Source organism: Eptesicus fuscus, chromosome 14 (genome assembly GCF_027574615.1).
Source record: "Eptesicus fuscus isolate TK198812 chromosome 14, DD_ASM_mEF_20220401, whole genome shotgun sequence".
NCBI classification, from domain to species: Eukaryota; Metazoa; Chordata; class Mammalia; order Chiroptera; family Vespertilionidae; genus Eptesicus; species Eptesicus fuscus.
Genome location: NC_072486.1, coordinates 38659865 through 38680719, shown reverse-complemented (window position 1 = coordinate 38680719; position 20855 = coordinate 38659865). Strand labels below are relative to the sequence as shown.

The following is a 20855-nucleotide window of genomic DNA, read 5'->3' as shown; positions in this document are numbered from 1 at the left end:
AAAAATGTGGGAATACATAATCTCCTAAACAAAAGAGTTCAGTCTCTTGGCTCGTATTGCTCTTGGCATGCTTGGCTTGTGACTCTTGGTTCTCCTGCATTTGCCTGTGGGGTCCACAGCCATGCGGACCCCCACATGCCATGGACTGATGGACTGCAGTGGGGAACACAAGCTCAGCTAGCCTGATGCTGTATAGGACCTGGCTCCAACATGGAAAGGAAACTCTGAACACGGGCTCTGATTTTAGCTCTGCTGAAACCCCAGCTACACTTCTTCTATGACTGGGCAAAGGGAAATGGAACTTTGGAAACCCAGGGATGTACGTCCACGCAAATAGAAATCATTCGTTCTCCCGTGCTAGTTTCAGAAAATTCCTTTTCTCTGGTTATCACAAGAAATCCACCCCTAACAGCAATCGGGGGAGATGAGGCCCACTTCTATCTGTAATATAAGCACTACTTAAATCACATGGTAAATTTCCACTCAAGTTGGAATATTAAAAATGGCTATTAGATTTAGTTATTAGAGTTGATCATTTAGATGATTGTTGGGATTGATGAGCATTTTTTCCACCAGATTTGTTCATGTAATCATACTCCCCTCCTCTCATTTTCAGGTATACTTTCCCCCCTTTTTATTTTCTCCATCTGCAATACACAGGTGTTAAGAGACCGAAGATGTACACTAACAACTGTATGCCAAGCTTTATTATTAGCTCAGCAGGTGATAGCATGGCACTTAAAGAAGCTAAGTTCATAGGTTTAGAACCCAAACACATCAGTAAGTCCGATGCAAGAAGCATCTCCATCACTGTGCCATTTGTTAAAAGATGAAGCAGGAGAGGAAATCTAGGCTGATTAAATGTGAATCCATCTCCTCTGTTAGAACAATATACAAAAATAACGATTAGAACAATAACCCTGTTGAGTATAGCTTATTTTATATAGCTAGCAGATTTATAAAATTACAGTGGAGAAAATAATCTGTTATACAAAAATCCAAATGATCACTTGTAGAAAAATGTGGCCGTTATATTTCATTTTCAAGATCCATACAACTAAACCATGACTACGTTTTGTATAGAACTCAAGTATAGTTGAACCAATGGGTAAATGCAACGTTGGTTCTACCTGTACGGTTGGTAAAAACGCACAGAGTCAGGTATTTGGATAACTTCTCTTGATCTTGAAGATAACCACATCCAAAGTTGACAAGTCTGAGAACATAAAAGACAAAAAATTTTGAATGCATTTAAAAATAACTTCCCTTGCAAAGGATAGTAACCACTAAAATATACCTATAGAAGTAGAGACATGTCCGTGAAAATTTTAAGTATATACATTCCATTGTTTAAAAATTCCATAAAACAGTTTTGGTTTTTAAATATATATATATATGTGGTACATAAATGATGTGGTCTGGGAAACAGAAAAAAAATTATTTTCAACTTCCATTTTTTTCTGATTTACAGGACTGTATATGTTTCAAAATAGGCACAACTGTACATTTATATATGATGAAATAAAGCTAGTAAAACACTGAATAGTTTGGGATTATCGTTGGTCTAATTCAAGAAGACTTTACTTTTTCTGTGCACTGATGGTGTTGTGTCTAGTTTTTCAAAAGTGTTTCATGTTTTTACTAAAATAGTCTGGGGCGGTGGGGGAATCATCGTTTGTCTAAAAAGGAAAAGAAATAACGCAATAGATTCAGTTGAGTTACAAGTGGATTGACCTGTGATTTCCTCTTTGATGGCTACAGAAAAGGGATTTTACGTTTGATTTAAAGGTGGCTGTCTCTGACTCACTGACTCCTTTTATTGAATCACAGGGAGAAGCGTACTTCCGTAGACCAAAATAGGCAGAGACAGCCTGTAGAAATAAATGGCTACAAAAATCAGCACAATTGGCTTTACATGGAAACACCCTGTGTTCATGCTTGATAACGCTGTTTCTATTCCCGATAGAAAACAGAAGGATAAAAGAAGACATGGAATATCTGATTATCCTTTTGTCTGCATACCATAGATTAGGCATGAATATAGCCATTCTGCCCACAAGTGTCTATGAAAATTAAGAGAAATCTTTGACAACTTACTTAAATCCTGAGTCACTTAATGATATGTCCAAAGGTGCTTCAAACTGTCAAAAAGTCAGGAGAAAACAAACAAAAAATGGCATTCAGTGACAACAGTGCTGAAGCCGGACACGGCTGTGCTCGCCTAATGATGAAGAGCCCATTTAACCATCATTGTCTTCAGAGGTTATTCTGAAGTTACACAGCACAGGAAGCCCATCGGGAATATTTTGGAGCTTACTACAATCACAAGATTCACCTGTGTTTATTTCTCAAAGGGCTAATATTTGGCAAACTTTGTTTCAGATGTGAGTATCATAAACGGATTATATAATAAGCCAATTAAAGGGAGTAAACTTTTACAAGACATGGATGGCCACATAAGGAAAGAAGGAATGCATGTCTTTAGCAGGAGCGTGGATGAGTCAAAAAGGGGGAGGGGGGAGGGATGCAGGAGGAATATATGAATTCTTATAATGGTATGATACCAATCTAGACCAATATTAGTCCTCATCAGGAAGAATAATACTGTACTGCCCATTACAGATAAAAATATTTATGACTCCTCACCCCAAGGCTAGCATTCCAAATAGCTTTTTCAGGAGTCATGCTAGATTTTTACTAATTAAACTATGCCCTCTCACTGACCTTATTCTCAAATCCTCCGACTTCATAAATCCTTTGGCATCAATGACTTGTAACTACTTAAAGCTATTTACTATAGACCACACCTATTACCTTCTACTAATCCTCACTCTTACTACACCTGTTTCTTTCATGGGAAGCATTCAGTTATCAGAAATTTCCTGTGTATATTAATTGCAATTGTTATAGTGTTGAAGCCTTGAGATGGCAAAAAGTATTTTACTTGTTCACACAACTGACAAATAGCACATCAAGAGTGCTAAAATGCTGTTAATGATAACAATTCTCTTTAAAAAGGGGCAGCAACATGTTAAAAAATTTCCTCTAGCCCAGTCATTATCTGGACTTACCATTAGGTTAAAGTTCTCATCAGCACAAAACTGGATACATTTTAAGGTACTCCTTGATCTCTAAAAGAGAAAACCAAATAAATGACAATTTATCCCACTAAAACCAACAAAAATACAAGTTAAAAAACAAAAGAGCATCAGAGAGAAAGAAGCAGCCAAGAAGCAAACAGTAATGAAAAGCTTTTCCTTCTTTTTAATAAACCATCAATGAAAACGCAGTCACTAGTAAATTACAATAGCGATAAAGTAAAAATTCAATTGTACCTAAAAAAAGGAGGGCCACCGGACTAGCTTTTACCTTCAGGTCAATGTAGTATAATCTCTGCTCTGCCATATCCCACTGAGCCCAAACAAAATCCTCTGCTATTCTCTCTCTTGGGACATGGCCAGAATTTTTAATCACCTAAAGAGGCAAAAAGATTTTATAAATAAGTATTTTAAAAGAAAAAAGATCTGGAATTCATTCTTAATTTGCATATTTTATCTGACTAATACATGTAAATATTTCCACAGTTTATTTTTAGCAGCCCACCCCCCAAAAAAAAAACACATACTAGTACATATGGCAAGTTCTTTTAGAAAAGATGTAAGACATCATTTCATTACTTGCTCTTCCCAAACACTTTATAATATACTATTTTACTCTATTCCTAGTTTAACAGACAGGTGGGTGGTGCTGAAGGCAAGGCCACACCTACCACAAGTCAATAGCCAGGTTAATAGAGGAGAGCCAGAGCTTTCTGTTCTGGACATAACCCACTCAGGTCTCGATGACGAGGCCTTCACAGAGGCTGGGCTGCCAAGGGAAAACTCAGGCCCAAGACCAAGGCAAAGCTTCCCACCTCTGTATTTCTATGGCACTTGGGCATGCTCCTGTCACAGTTACGGTTTAATGAATTCCCCTCGTCTCCCCCGTGAGAATGCACTCTTCTATGCCACCTTCCAATTCTCAATGCCTTGTTTCTAGCACATAACAGTTCTCAAGCAATGCTTATTCAAAAGAAGAAAAATGAGATAAGGTGTGTAAATTGCCAAGGATATTAGAAGTTTAATGCAAGGAATTAAGTATTCACGTCCCTCAAAATGCTTTATGTAGCAAAAGTAATCTATATCGGACAGATGAGGAAAGAATGTAGACAGATAGAGGTAGAAGCGAGAAAAAAAAAAAAGGGAACATCAGAATGATCCATTTTCTTTTTCTTTTCTTTTCTTTTTTTTATGTAATAATTTGTTCTATTTATTTATTTTTTTAATTTAAGTTCTTTATTGTTTAAAGTATTACTTATGTCTCCTTTTTCCCCCATTGACCTCTCCCTGGCTGCTCCCACCCCCTAGCACATTCCCTCACCCGCTACTGTCTATGTCCATTGGTTATGCTTATATGCATGCATACAAATCCTTTGGTTGATCTCTTACCTCTCCCCACCCTCCTCTGCCTTCCCTCTGAGGATGGACAGTCTGTTCGATGCTTCTATATCCATTTTCATGCCTAAACCCTCTCTAACCCTAACAGGGACTTTGCGATTGAGGCTAACTTGGAACTAGGGGAAGGCACAGGGCATGCAGAATCATGCTCCTCCGATTCTGGCTTGCCGATGTCCAGAGGCTAGAGGAAAGTGTCCCTGGAGAAAAGATCCAAGAGGGCCTGTTTGTCTCTAAACCTTGGAAAGCCATCTTGTTTCCATTTTCCTGAAAGGTGTTAGGTTCAGGTAGATGTGGGAACTCTTTCAGATAAGGGTGTATACTGACAAGCTCTGGCTGGTTTGGCTCAGTGGATAGAGTGTGGGGGGACTGAAGGGTCCCAGTCAAGGGCACATGTGCAGGTTGCAGGGCTCCATCCCCAGTAGGGGGTGTGTAGGAGGCAGCTGATCAATGATTATCTCTCTCTCCTCTCCCTTCCTCTCTGAAATCAATAAAAATACGGTTTAAAAAATAAAAGGTAGCCCTAACCGGTTTGGCTCAGTGGATAGAGCATCGGCCTGTGGACTCACGGGTCCCAGGTTCGATTCCAGTCAAGGGCATGTACCTTGGTTGCGGGCACATCACCAGTAGGGAGTGTGCAGGAGGCAGCTGATCGATGTTTCTCTCTCATCGATGTTTCTAACTCTCTATCCCTCTCCCTTCCTCTCTGTAAAAAATCAATAAAATATATATTTTTTAAAAAATAAAATAAAATAAATAAATAAAAATAAAAGGTATATACTGACAGAGTGTGGCAACCCAGGTTCACATCTCTAGAGCTATGTCATCTCTGAGTCTTGGTTTTGTTATTTGCAGTAAAAACGGGATGAGTATAATACCACCTCCCTCACGCAGGAATGTTGTGAGAAATTCGTGGAGCCGCAACCGCCTCAAGAAGCTGTGCTCTAAGCCTTTCAGAATGAGGGCAAAAGTGCCTCTCACAGTAGGGCACACGTGGACCGAGGGATGCTGAGGCTGCACCCTCTCGGCAGGGAGAGGCAGTCTTTCTGGGCTGCTGACAGGTGCCCGCCGCCCTCGCTGTCTCTACAGTGTCTTCTTGGCTCCCAAGCCCCCTTCCAACCAGCCAGTCCTTTGTCTGTGCCCATCCCCAGCTTCTGACCCCTGCTTGTTTAGTTACATCTCTCCCCTAAGTTCTCATCACAGGCTTTGGGATCTTGCCTGGTTCTTTCCTCTCTGACCACTGGCCCTGATCTTGCCCTCCCATCCACTTAGTCACTGGTGGCCCAGAGCTCTAGCCACACATGTTTTTCTAACCACAGATGGTCATGTTCTAGCCTGGCCTCTTTTTTTTTTTTTTTTAAATATATTTTATTGATTTTTTACAGAGAGGAAGAGAGAGAGGGATAGAGAGTCAGAAACATCAATGAGAGAGAAACATCGATCAGCCGCCTCCTGCACACCCACTACTGGGGATGTGCCTGCAACCAAGGTACATGCCCTTGACTGGAATCGAACCCGGGACCTTTCAGTCCGCAGGCCGACGCTCTATCCACTGAGCCAAACCGGTTTCGGCTAGCCTGGCCTCTTGATATAAGGCAATAAATAGTAGATACATGTTAATAAATGTGATTTTCCATTTCAATTTTCTTCACATAACTTTAAAATTAAAATCTTCAAACAAACACTATTTTGATGCTTATTTAAATATTGAAGGACATTTTAAATAACAATATATTAATATCGCATAAAATTGTCAAGAAAAAGACAACCCAGTACAAAAATAGACAAAGAAAAAACAACTAAGCAATGTTTTAAAAATTCAAATAGCCAATAAGCATAGTAGATGTTCAAACTCACTAATACCAAGGGAAATGCAGACTAAAATAATATCAACTTACACCCACCGAATTGGAATTATTTTTAAAAAGACAAATACTAGTACACCTATTAATGGTATGGATAGAGAAAAGGGTTTTGTTATACTTTGCTTGTAAAGTTGTAAATTGTTACAATTTTTTTGAAAATCAATCTGGCAAAATCTATTGAAATTTATTAAGACATCAACCCAATTATCCATACCTGAGGATTTAACCCCGAAATCAAGTACCAAATATGGAAAGCTATAGACACAAAAATGTTTGAGACAATTTCTAATGCAAACAAATAAAATAAGTTGGTAACCAAGTAAATGTACATCTGTGAGAAATGGTTGAAAACTGTGTACATTAAGTACTTCTAAAGACAATAAGTTGGAACTAGTATTCTAGGTGACCCACAGGTCATTCCACAAAGGTGAGTGAGGAAGGAGTGAACAATAAACAAACCCCTAGGTGTGTGAGGGGTGAGGATGAGAGACAACAGATGTATAGAGAAAAGTATGATAGGACACATACCAGGTTGTGAACAAAAATAAAGGTGAAAAGGTGAGGGGAAAGTGGAAAACAAGCAAAAAAAATAAAAGTAAATTAAATTATATAAAACCCCAGCATATATGTTATGATCCCATTTATTATATATGTATGTATATGTATCTATATATAAAAATTAGAAAAAAATTATATATTTATTTAGTAGCTGTAGAGATACCCATGATATATTACGTAAAAAGCAAAAACAAAAGCAGCAAATTAATATATATGTTACAATTCTATTTTGCTTAAAACAATTGAATCCTTGTATACATGCACCTGAGCAAGGCAAAAGGTGTGGAAAGAGTCACACAAGGCTGTCATTGTAAGTTATCTCAGGAAACCAAGATTGGAGGCTGAGATAGAGGTAAAGAAAACATTTAATCCATATATATATATATTCTAGGTTTTGTTGTTGTTGTTGTTAATCCTCACCGGAGGATATTTTTCCTTTTTTTTTTTTTTTTTTTTCTTTTTTTTTTTTTTTTTCTTTCTTTTTTTTTTTTTCTTTTTAGGGAGAGTGGAAGTGAGAGGGAAAGATAGAAACATTCATGTGAAAGAAACGCATCGACTGGTTGCCTCCTGCAGGAGCCCTGACCAGTGGCGGGGCTGGAAAATAGCCCACAACCAAGATACATGCCCTTGGCCAGAACTGAACCTGGGACCCTTTGGTCGGCAGGCTGACGCTCTCTCCACTGAGCCAAACCAGTTAGGGCCCCTTTATATATCTTGTATTAGTTCGCACTTTACAATAGCAACATTGTAAGTTGGAAGACAGCAAATAAAGAAAATGCTGTTTCCATAATGTTAGCCTATTTTTCAATGTTTTTTATTGATTTTAGGGAGAAGAAGGGAGAGGGAGAAAGAGTGAAACATCGATTATATGGGGGATGGAACCCGCAACCTGGGTATGTGCCCTGAGCAGCAACCTTTCGGTGCACAGGTCGACACTCAGCCAACTGAGCCACACTGGCCAGGGCACATTAACCTATCTTTAACAGTCTAGAAATGTCGTTCTTGGGAGGTAGCGGGGGCAGGTTCTGAAGCAAAAGGGATTTCAAATACTTACCACTCTATTTCCATCTTCTTGGATGACTTGAATATGAAATTGTTCAATATCTTTAAAGAAAAAAGCAATAGAAAGATCATTTAATCTTCATGAAAAACATGAGTACTACTTTTTCACCTAACCATTGTGAATAATTTTTTTATAAAAAAGGGAAATTAAACAACTGACTGAAAAATATTATCACAGACAGTAATCTCACAATAAAGGTTCAAAACACAACCTCCCTTTACAGTCTGTTTCAAGTCCAATGTTTACCCTGCTCCTCAATATCAACAATGCACACATAAACCTTTCTGCTCCCCTGAGTTCCCTCAACAAGCATTTGCCTCCCCTATACCATCGGTCTTATGTGCAACTAATAAGGGCTCATTTGTTAGGGTTTACTTGCAGTTTCCAAATACCAAACACCTGTTTGTATGAAAATATCAAATAGAAAACTCATAGAAGATATCCGGGGAGGCTTTTTTATAGGGAGCAACTTCACATGAACAAAACACTAAGCATTTCGGGTCAAGGTGGAGATGATCCCTTTCTCTCAGTAAGCAATTTAGATTCATTCATCAGACTTACCTTCTGCCAGTTCTAGTTACAAAAGTATGAGACAGACAGTTGGGCAACAGCCCCTCTACAGGAGTCCCAGGTCTCAAATGGACATTAAGGGTCCGCAGAGCCTCAACACTGGTGAGGGGACCTCTAGAAGATTCAGTCGTGGCCTATACTTCAATAGGAGAGTCCACTCATGAAGTCCCATACACCACCTAAGGATGCACTTACATTTCTCTTCTGAAATCAGTAACAGATGGTTCTCTGGAAAGGGATGACTGTCAACATGTGGATAGAGGAACTGCAAAAAGAAAATCAATCAAAACCATGAGCAACTACCTTGCTTACACAACTATTTCAAAAGCTGTATTTGATCACTATATTGCTACAGACCAGAGAAGGGGCTGGGAACCACAGAACAGGGTAGGTGAGTCTCATATTTAGGCACGCACACATTACAGATGGAAGCCAGCAGGAAAGTGGAACACTTTCAGGAGCTCCGTTTTCCAGGGGAAAATGGACTGCAGGTCTAACATAATTCATTTAAGTGGTAAGGCTAAAGTGTAAGCTATCTCTAGAGATGGGGCTTCCTATTTGGAAACTGTGATTCTGAAGTCAATCAGAAACAATGTGACATTTGTACAGAAAGCTCTATCTCACATGGCACAAAATAAGAGCGATCAATACATTGGTTGTGCAACCAAACCCTACTATTTCATTAGAGAGCTAAGTAAACGTACTCTCCATTACAACCTCAAGTCCCACATCCAACAGACAAAGCACAACACAGCCAGGGACTTTCCAAGAAAGGACAGTGAGTCACCGTGTGGCATGTGGTGGAGGACTTGCAAGCCTCAAAGAATGACTGCCCCTGAAAGGAAAGGGGGGTCCACCCCACTCCTCCCCCTCAGTGCTCTCCCGTATGTGACAAGCAGGCAGCCAGAAACCCATGGCCTGACGCTGTCGACTGTGATATGAGGGAGCACTGGTCACGGGATGACACTCCACTGACTTAATTCTTTCATTATCAAAAGGTTCACTATAAATCAGCAGGCTTGTCTTGTATCATGAAAGCTTACTAGAGAAGATCCACCAGTGAATTTCACTTTTTCCCTCCAAACTGGAAAGCATTTGAAAGAACACAACCTTTAACGTCCCTATCGTATAGTTGGCAGCCTCTCTACAGACTAGGAACATTTTCGTCAAAATATGTTACCTGGTGTCCTAACTTTTCACAATGACAAATTGGAAATAGAAATGGTCCATTTTTAAAATTATCTGTAGTCCGGTTTCCCTTTTAGAATTGAAAAACAAAACATTAACTATATACCATTCTTCATAGCAATAACTTCAAAATTATAAAACAGATAGCAAGTGCAGAATTCAGCTACAAAAATAATACAGAACTTAAGTATCTCCTGATGTGTGAAATGGGGCACATGGAGCAAGGTACTTTGAGTCCTGGGGAGAGGAGAGGCACAGATGAGTGACACCACACGAATAACAGAAGAGTAGATGCTCAGTGTCTCAACACATGGAGGTGCTCCCACCGAAGATGACATGGCCGCCCCTGGGGCCACAGAGGTGGCCGGGGCATGCTCACTTAGGACTGCGACCCAGACAAAGGTGCTGTGGAGTTCTAAACCTCTGCCTGGTCCTTGTGTGGCAATCGGTGAGAACATGATTTTGAAAGTCCCACTTAGGTGTTGGTTGTTTTTCTTTCTTTTATGAAGCAACCCTAGAGCAAGGCCTAGAAGTCAGAATATAAATCAACAGGCTTCAGACACAGCTCTACAAAAGCCCGCAAGGTTTGGGGTATTTTTTATTTATTTATTTTTTGGCATTGTGAGTAAGAAGCCATAGAGACGTTAAGGAAATATTTATCTTCCCAAATATGGAGCTTTGATTGTTCATATTCATCAATGGGAAGTTCGCACGATAGGGGTGTAGATGGGGGCCTAATTATCCACTGGAACTATCTGGAAGATGCACCTCATGCTGCAGGGAAATGCTCAAAGGGCAGCAGGTTAGGGTCCAAACCTCAGCACTAGAAATGTGTGCACTGAGTAACAAATCTTTCACCATTTTGAACAAATGACTGTGAAAAGACCATAAGTACTGATTTGGGGTTACAAATAAATTTTAGCAGAATTTTTAAATTCAGAATGAGCAAGCAAACAAGGAGGGCTGCCTCTATCTAGTCCCCTGCATTGTTCACACAGTGCTTCTACGTCCACTTCACAGAGTTGATCAATTACGGGGTTAAGTCATTTAATCGTGGATATTTGACCTGTCAACCCTATGAATACATTAAATAAACTATTTTAAAAAAAAATTTACCTTAAGTATGTTTTTATATTTAATATTTTATTACATAAAACATTACCTTACTATCAGACAAAACATGATCTAATAGAGACAAGGGAACCAGAGTTTTAAAGATTTCCATGTTTGCAAAGGGAAGAGCTGATAATTCCTGCCATACCATTTCTCAGAGTGCTTTGAGGATAAAATGTAATAATGTATGTGAAAGCACTTGGTAAACACCATTGCCTCTAGGTTCAGGCCTTTTGATTAATGAGATAAGTGTTAAATGACAAGCTCACTCACCTGAACCCAAACATAGCTATCCACTGCTTTTAGAACCTTCACATTGTTAACGGGGTGGATTTCAACCAACAGAGTTAAGCACTTTGATCCTACAAAGTAAAGGAGGCTTTTAGAAATGAAGACCAGAAAATCACACATTATTTTCTCCACATAGGTCTGAACTTGGAAAATGTACATGTGTTGCCTATTATATTACACAAAGAAAAATAATTTTCTTAAAGTTTACTGTGACATTTCTTAGAACCCCAAACAGATCCAGAAAACTTCATAAAGGAGAAGTCGATGCACGTGGAGTGAGGAACCAGTTCCTCCCATTCCTCGGCCACTTTTAGCACAGCTTCACAGGCCCCCGCAGCTTCTAAGTCTAAATAAGACAGTTTGCTTCAGGGTCACTCCAGTTCTGCAGCATGGTGGCAGATGTGGTTTGTATGTGGAAATATGAAGATACTCCTGATGCATGAATATGTTTCAGTTGACAGCACCCATCAGTAGGACAGGGACTTGGCTTCCCCTCAGGAATGGGCAGAGCTGCTCTGATAAACACCCACTTATTTCCTCAGTGTCACATTCAAGCAAATGCCAACAAAGATAGCAGCTAGGAGGAAGTCCTTGGATACAGGCTATAATGGGATTATCACAAATATCCAAATATAGGCCAAAAGCTCCCCTCCCTCAAGATTAAACTTCAAAAGGAGTTGCCTTATATTTGAGTTCTTATAAAGACTACTGTTCTCTGGTACTTTTCAATGACTTCATTTTGAATGACAATGTACAATTTGGGGATAGCACAAGAAAATCAAATGTTGTTTGGTCAATGGGTACTTGTAGCTTCGAATAAAAATCCAGGATCATACACCTATTAAAAAGGACTGTAGCCGAAACCAGTTTGGCTCAGTGGATATAGCGTCGGTCTGCGGACTGAAGGGTTCCAGGTTCGATTCCGGTCAAGGGCATGTGCATTGGTTGCGGACACATCTCCTGTGGGGGGTGTGCGGGAGGCAGCTGGTCGATGTTTCTGTCTCTCATCGATGTTTCTAGCTCTCTATCCCTCTCCCTTCCTCTCTGTGGAAAATCAATAAAATATAATTTAAAAAAAAAAAAAGGACTGTATTTCTAATAAATGGGATAGAAACAAAGGTGAGGTGCTTTAGGAATTTGCCTGGTAACTCAAAAAAATGGTTCTAGGAATAAGAAAGACCGTGGTGTCAAAGATACTTGTGATGAAAACAGAATAGAAATGTTCTGTGAAATGTGAGAATGAAGACAATTATAATTGAAAAGTAAAAAAATATTTTTTAAATGTGAACATTAGAAGAAAAAGCAATTTTCCTTATTGAAATAGGAATTTTTAGGGGTGAAATAGGCAGGTTTAGGGAATTTTTATAATTAAGGGGGTCCATGGAAGAAACAAAGGGCTACAGAGCTACAAAGGTTACATTTCCATAAGACAAGGGAATTGGGAGAGGCAGCAGTTACATTTTCATAAGACAAGGAAGTTGGAAGCAACAGAAGTTACATTTCCATAAGATTGGGGAACTGGGAGTAGCCAAAGGTCTATATTTACAAAATAAAGAAGAAGGGTTTGACCTTTGTGAGGTTTGACCATGTGAGGTTTGACCTTTGAGCTCAGGAGTTGCTATAGTGACCAAATCAAAGGGGAATAGTGGCCAATCAGAGGGGATATTGAGACACAAAAACTGCAGCCTTTATAAACTGGGGGAAAAGGAACTCGGTGGGACTCTTTGCCCCTCCCCACATGGGAGTCTGTACTTGTTCTTCAGTAAATTTCCACCTTTACTATACCATCTTCCATCAGTGGTTTCATTCTTTGACTCCAATGGACAAAGAATCTGGGGAAGCCATTCTGCCCAGGGGAAAACCACATGTTCCGGTCCAAAATTCCCGTATTGTTATTATTTTACTAGAGGCCTGTTGCATGAAAATCCATGCACTCGGGGGGTCCCTCAGCCCACCTGCACCCTCTCGCAGCCCGGGAGCCCTCAGGGGATGTCCATCTGCCAGCTTAGGCCTGCTCTGACTGCGCTGCTGAGGAGGCAGGAGAGGCTTCTGCCACCACCGCTGCGCTCGCAGCCGTCAGCCTGGCTTGTGGCTGAGCAGAGCTCCCCCTGTGGGAGTGCACTGACCACCAGGGGGCAGCTCCTACATTGAACATCTGCCTCCTGGTGGTCAGTGCGCGTCATAGCGACTGGTCATTCCTGGTCATTCCGCCGTTGGGGTCAATTTGCATATTACCCTTTTATTATATAGGATGTTCTTTTAATTTGGTATAACTACATTAACATATTAAGTAGTACAGCTGGCATCTGACTATTTTATTTCTTGCCCTAAAAGCTTATATATTTTTATTGGGGGGGGAGTGCTTTTGGGGGGCAGGCAGGGGTATCTTCTCAGTGGAAAAAAGGAATCACTTTATGTTTGCCCTTTTTGGCAGTGAATTGTACCCAAATGAGATAACCAGCTATCAACTAAATTAACTTTCCTGAAAAGTGGGAGGATTTTCAAGGACAGAAGCCATTTTCCTATATTAATATTTCCCTTCTTTAGAGCAGCAGAGAGACACCTAACTAATATAATTAGCATAATGATAAGAATAATTGTGCCAAAGGGAATTTCTCTCAATAACATATCATGTGTTTTCACAGTGTACCAGGGAGCACTCTGAATTAAGATTCTGGAGACATCAGTTCTAGTGTAAGCTCTGCCACTAACCTAATATACACTTGTCAGCAAGTCACAAAGATTTCTAGGCGTCCCTACCTTATTATTTAAAAAATTAAATGAAGAACTACAGAACCAAGTTATTTCTACAATACTTTCAACCATAAAAATCCCATGGTTCCATGCAATGTCTAAAATTGTCTTAAGAATGTAGAGAATCCAGCTATCAGTGGAGACTGGGAGCACATCGCTGAAGGGAAAGACAGGGCCGCAGGATATGGGCATACAGGAAGTAGAAACAGCAGAATCAAAAGCTGCAATAGGGATGAACTTCGAGGGCATTATGCTAAGTAAAAAGTCAGACAGTCCTGGCCAGTTTTTCTCAGTGTTAGAGCTCAGCCACAGATGGAAGGTTTGTAGGTTCCATTCCCAGTCAAGGGCACATACCTGGGTTTTGGGTTTGTTCCTAGCTCCAGTTGGGGTGCATGCAGGAGGCAACCAATCGATGTGTCTCTCTCTCATCAATGTTTCTCTCTCTCTCTCTCTCTCTCTCTCTCTCTCTCTCTCTCTCTCTCTCCCCCTCTTTCTTCCCCCTCCTCCTCCCTTACTTCCACTCTCTCTAAAAATCAATGGAAAAAATATTCTCACAAAATAGAAAATAACTAGGAGGTGCAGGGACCTACCTCTGAAGTGAGCATTGCACCTGATTCTAAGAAGAGCAGAGAATGCTAAGAGCAGGACAGGGCACAGGAGAGGGAAGAGGACTGCTGTGGTTCTCAGTGTAACATGGCAGGAGGGAAGATTGGGTGAGTAATATACATGAGATTTCAGAAATTGCATCCTGCTCACCAACATCTCCCAGAAACTCTTCTGCTGAGGTCCCTGAGACGGTCCTACCCAGACTTGACTCTCTCTAAGCTCACTCTGTGGGAGCCCAGGAGTGCCTCATAAGCCTCCTGTGGAAAGTATGAAAAAGGGATTTTCCCATCATATGCAACTGCAGGTGAATACCTCCGAGTGGGAACTATGCTAACAAAAGAAGGAGTTTAAGTGCCGAATAGACAGAACAGATGGAACAAACACACTGCAGGATTGGAATAGCAAAAGATCGAAATGAGATCCACTAGGCCAGAGGTTGAAAAACAGGAGTCCATAGGCTAGATTCAGCCACAGGTGGTTATCATTGGCCAAGGAGAATTTTTAAAAAATATTTGAGCCAACTTTTAAAAATAAAAGTTTTGCATCAATGTCCTTACTTCTCTTTTTTAAAAAGAAAATCCTCACCTGAGGATATGTTTTAATTGACTTTTAGAGAGAAAGGAAGAGAGAGAGAGAAACATCAATCGGTTGCCTCCACACATGCCCCAACCAGGGATCGAACCCAAAACCCAGGTATGTGCCCTGACCAGGAATCGAACCCACAGCCTTTTGGTGTACGGGACGATGCTTCAAACAACTGAGCCACCCAGCCAGGACCATACTTCTCTTGATAAACTGAAAAGCTGATCCCACTGGGCTTCCTTCAAAGATGGGGCACATGCTCAATGGGCATCCCTATAACTCACCTTCAGGGCAATTGCCACACCTCTTTGCAAACCACTGTATCCCTAGCAGAATGCATAGTGCCTGACCCACTGCAGGCATTCAATATTTATTAGGTTCTGAGCAGAGAGATGGATATTATAAAATGTTAAAAGGATGGGAGGGGGGCATCACATAGATAATAAACTATGAAGTAGGCCTTGGCAAATAAGTAGAATTGATTTTATATTTAGAATTGATGGACTACTCATATTGCATTATGTATTGGTCAATAGTTAACCAGATATTCTTTAAAAATGGTATTGTTAAAGAAATACCAAACTTTTACCAATCCTTTACATCAGCTTCTGACCATGGGGTTCTAGTATGTTCTCAATGTTTACTTTGCAGGTGCTAATTGCCTTTTTATACTTCTGCCGTTCACTGTTATAATATTTTCTGTACTTACTTGTTAACTTGAAAAAAATTTAAACTCTTTTACATGCTTGACATAACCTTTACCTTTTCATTGTGAGATAAAGCTATTTATAAAGATGCCTGAAATTTGACTAAGTCATTCAATAAATCTTCATCTATCAGTAAGCACTAAAAAGTATAATTTCATTACCTGGTTGAAGCTCATTCTTTCTTCCTTCTTTAGTAGATTGAACTAAACTTGCAGCTAATGGAAAAAGAAAAATAAGTCATTAGCAAATGATTCATGCAGTGGCTTGTTAAAGTTTACTATTTGCTATGTGAATTAAGTGAGGGCTCAAAGCATCTGTCAGGGATGATTAAGGAGGAATACCAAGTAATCTTTTTTTGTAGGTAGACTCAATAGATTCTTTATTTCACATCTAATCCACTAAGAGCTTCTCTTCACAGAAAATCATTATAATACACTAATCAAATATTGTAAACATTCAATACTTTGAAACTAAAAAAAAAAATGTAATTTAGTTTTTGACACATAGCATTAAAAGAGTTCAACTTACCAAGCAAAGTTCTCTCACTGTTGACAGAGCAACTGACAACTTGCAAGTCTTTCTCGAACGTATAGAGATGCTATTAAAATAAAGCATTTTTTAATTGGGGGTTTCATATACAGATTCCCATTTAGCTGTCTACCAAGTATCATTGTGGCAAACGTTTTACTAAAGAACCCTCAATGAGCCAGTTTATTCACACTGAGGAATTTCTGATTATTTTTTAAGAAAAAAAAAAGTGTGCCATTGCGGGCCATGTTTGGCACTGAAACTTAGCAGTTAGGAGCACAGACCTTGGAGCCAAACTAGACCCAGGTTTTAATCCTGGCTCTGCCACTTGCTAGCTGTGTGGCTTTGGACAAGTTACTCAACCTTCCTATCCGCCCATCAGTAAAATAGGAATCATAATACCTATCTTAATTAAATTGTTAGAAGGATCAAGGGAGATAATCCATATGAAGCACTTAATACAATGTTTGCCATACATAAGCACTCAAATATTAGTTATTAAAATTATTGAGGCAAGTAAAGTTTTAATCAAATTATATAACATGACATAACTAGCCATGTCTAAGAGACTGTCACAAGTACATCTCTTATAGGACTCTTGTATTTAGTGCATTGACAAAGTAATCTACCTTTATTTAATCTTTATTTTTATTGTCTTGCTGCTGTTTGAAATTTTGCAAACATTTGTTCCATTTCCTTGAATATTAAAGAAAATGAAAATGGTCCCTCAGAAGGAGGATGTGAGGCACAGATTGAGGAACTGGAGACAATTACTTATATTGGGCAAACTTATAAAGTACACTCAGAGGATAAAGAAGATAAAAAGTCTTAGATGTCAGGAGAATGGGTTAAGAGAAACAATAAATAGTAGAAGTATTAAGAAGGTAATTAGTACCTGCAGGCAAAAAAAATCCCTGAGAACACACTAGAATCCTATGGCCAGAAGTTGGTAAAAAAAAAATTGGGGGAAGTCAGAACACACTAAATTACAGAAAATGAACTTTGAATAAGAACTAATAAGAAGGCTCTGAATTCATGTGAGAATGTTTGGCTTCCTTTGACTCTTGCTCTAATTGAGGAATTCTAATTTGCAAATAAGAAGAATCATGGATGTATACACTTAATGTTTAGTGTTTTATCCTTTTAATTATAAAACAGCATGAGCATAATCTCCATATTTAAAACATGCAAACACTACCAAATAAAAAGTCAAAGCTCTCCATTATGCTCACTCAGTCCTAACTCTCTTCTAAAATGAAACATGATGATAATTTGCTCTTTTTGACTCCGACATATATTTATGCGCATGTGTAGCGTAGTTTTCTTGCAATTTTTTAAAACGTAAGTGGAATGTATTACCCTGGCAACTTGTTTTGTTCATGAAGCAATGTTTTGGGGAAGCTTTTGTGCCAGTGTACATTTTTAGACTTCTTAATCCCTTAACAGTTGTAAATTGTTTTTATATAGGCAAAAAATGACTTCCTCCCATTTGCCCCCAAAATTAGACAAGCCTATCACATTATCTAATGCCTTATGTGGGTGGCTTGGGGAAATTTTTAGAAAAGCAGACTAGGTTCTATACCTGGATCTTTGAAAAGCGAGATAAGTGAAGGTTAAGCAGAAGCAGAACTCAGAGCTAGAGGTCATTGTGAGATCCTGAGCTTTTAAGGGCACACAAATCTTGGGGAGGGCACTGGACTCCCTACATTCCTACAGAATATTGGATAATTGGCTTAAGCCAATTTAGCTTAAATCTCAAAGGACCAAGAGACTTCAGCTGATGTTTTGGTCCAAAAGACTTTGCACTTAGAGAGAAAGAGAGAGAGAGAGAGAGAGAGAGAGAGAGAGAGAGAGAGAGAGAGAGAGAGAGAGAGAGAGATGCGCTATGAGAGGATAAAAGGGAGAAGAGAAGAAAGGCAAAGAGATAAAAACTAAAATTTTAGAAAATAAAATGAGAATGTGAATCTAGAAAAAGGAGGCAGAAAGAAGGAAAACTCTAAAAGCAGTAAAGTAACCAATGAGTAATTCATAATCAACGGTGATTTTTACCTCATTTTGTCTGGTTTGGCAATCATATAATCCAAAGACGACATTTCCCTTATCATCCTAAAAAAATGTAACTAGGTGTTTAGTAAATGTCATTGTTTAGAAAGTTAGGATGTTACAAGTTTTAAAACAAACCTACAATAAGGCAATCAACATTGGCAACTAGCACTCTAAAGGCAGCATTCTGTGCCCGTCAGAAAGGGACAGAACCTATTTCAGCTCCTCGTCTGGGCTCAAAGGGTAAAACTGATTGAGAGTGTACAGCTCAGTGCATTTGGGGCATACTGTCTAGTAGGACTGAGCATGGTGAAGGGGTGAATCTCTTTGTACTTCTATTTATTTAAGAGAATATATGTAATGAATATTGGGAGTTGCTATATCAAGGCTATGATATTCTTATAAGTAAAACATTTTTAATCATACAGCTTCTTAAATGCTGCATACTTACAGATACAACTTAAAATAGTAACTTTTTAAGCAAAAAAATGTACAGTGATACAACTGTGCAAAGCAACTGGCCACTGAAATTATTCTTTCATGTTTCTCTACTATAATAAAGTTAAATTTTCTTTCCTTAACCTAGCTGGGGGTGGCTCAGTGGTTGAATGTCAACCCAGGAACCAAGAGGTCACAGGTTTGATTCCCAGTTAGGGCACATGCCTGGGTTGTGGGCTAGATCCCCAGTGTGGGGCATGCAGGAGGCAGCCAATCAATGATTCTCTCAGCATTGATGTTTCTGTCTCTCTCACCTTCTTCCTTCCTCTCTGAAATCAATAAAAATATATTTATTTTTTAATTTTTTTCTTTCCTTAGAACACTTAACATTGAAAATGCATTGTTGCCCAGCAGGAGTGGTTCAGTTGGTTGAGCAATGTCCTATACACCAAAAGGTTGCCTGTTTGATTCCCGGTCAGGGCACATATCTGGGTTGCAGGTTCAATCCCTGGTTGGGACATGTACAGAAGTCAACTGATCGATGTTTCTCTCCCCGCTCCTCTCTTTTTCTCTCTCTATCCCTTACTCTCTCTAAGTATGTCCTCAAGTGAGGATTTAAAAAAAGAAAGACAGCCCTAACCGGTTTGGCTCAGTGGATAGAGCATTGGCCTGCGGACTCAAGGGTCCCAGGTTCGATTCTGGTGAAGGGCATGTACCTTGGTTGCGGGCACATACCCAGTAGGGAGTGTGCAGGAGGCAGCTGGTCGATGTTTTTCTCTCATCGATGTTTCTAACTCTCTATCCCTCTCCCTTCCTCTCTGTAAAAAATCAATAAAATATATATTTTTTTAAAAAGACAGAAAATACATTGTTAAATAATAATGCCTCAAAAGTCTGAGCATATCTAAGTCTGAACAGATGATGTAGAATAATCATATTTTATATCTCCTCAAAGATAAAAATTTTACTGGGCACTTTTTCTCTAGAAAGTGGAACTTTTCATTTATTTTTAAAAAACTGAGTACTATATCAGACATTATGCACAGTTTTATTTTATTTAAAAAAGAGAAGACTGAATTTAAATCACCCAATTGAATCTCCAAAAATAAAAAAGTGATATATTAAAGATTAAATGTCAATAAGAAATATTTGTTACCCCTCAATAAAATAGAGCATAAAATTTTAAAAAGAGAGTACAAATGGTTAATATAATACTAAATTTTATGCTATGTATATTTTATCACAATGAAAAAGAGAGATAGAGACATACCTTATAGGTATAGATTATATTTCCATTTCTTTCAACATTTAATACACGTAAGCTCTCATAATTATTTTCTAAAACACCTGAAAGATAATAATAAGTTAATAATTAGCAGGAGATCTTTAAGAACATATCTAACAAATCCATACTAATAAAAGGGTAATATGCTAATTAGACCGGATTGATCGGATGTTTTCCGAACGTCCGACATCCTTCCAGACAAAGCCACAGTGGTGGGGGCCAAGGCAGAGGAGGTTAGGGGCCATCAGGCAGAGGAGAGCAGTTAGGGGTGAGATCAGGCCAGCATGGGGGAGCAAGCAGTTAGGGGCAAGATCAGGCCAGCATGGGGGAGCAAGCAGTTAGGGGCAAGATCAGGCCAGCACAGGGAGCAAGCAGTTAGGGACGAGATCAGGCAGGCCAGCAGAGGTGGGTAGGGGTGATCAGGCAGGGAGGCAGAAGCGGTTAGGGGCGATCAGGCAAGCAGGCAGGCAAGCAGTTACGAGCCAGCAGTCCCAGATTGCAAGAGGAATGTCCGACTGCCAGTTTAGGCCCAATCCAGGCAGTTGGACATCCCCCGAGGGGTCCTGAATTGGAGAGGGTACAGGCCGGGCTGAGAGACCCCCCCCCACCCCGTGCATGAATTTTGTTCACCAGGCCTCTAGTATCCTATCTAATAAAAGAGTAATATGCAAATTGACTGTCACTCCAACACAAGATGGCTGCCCCATGTGGTCAAAGACAGCTGCCCCCATGTGGACACAAGATGGCCACCACAAGATGGCTGGCAGTGGA

The 20855-nt window shown here is 39.6% G+C and overlaps 1 protein-coding gene across 1 annotated transcript in view; it reads right to left on the bottom strand.

Moving 5' to 3' along the window:
* GSAP (gamma-secretase activating protein) overlaps nucleotides 1-20855 on the bottom strand; it is a 79630-nt gene that overhangs the window by 46708 nt on the left and 12067 nt on the right. Inside the window, exons 2-12 of the mRNA XM_008149728.3 lie at nucleotides 20070-20146; nucleotides 18368-18424; nucleotides 16319-16388; nucleotides 15952-16005; nucleotides 11124-11212; nucleotides 8745-8814; nucleotides 7971-8020; nucleotides 3370-3474; nucleotides 3072-3131; nucleotides 2098-2141; nucleotides 1131-1216 (exon numbers count right to left, since the gene is read on the bottom strand). Coding sequence (XP_008147950.2) covers nucleotides 1131-1216; nucleotides 2098-2141; nucleotides 3072-3131; nucleotides 3370-3474; nucleotides 7971-8020; nucleotides 8745-8814; nucleotides 11124-11212; nucleotides 15952-16005; nucleotides 16319-16388; nucleotides 18368-18424; nucleotides 20070-20146 — 762 coding nt within the window. The remainder of the gene's footprint in view (nucleotides 1-1130; nucleotides 1217-2097; nucleotides 2142-3071; nucleotides 3132-3369; nucleotides 3475-7970; nucleotides 8021-8744; nucleotides 8815-11123; nucleotides 11213-15951; nucleotides 16006-16318; nucleotides 16389-18367; nucleotides 18425-20069; nucleotides 20147-20855) is intronic.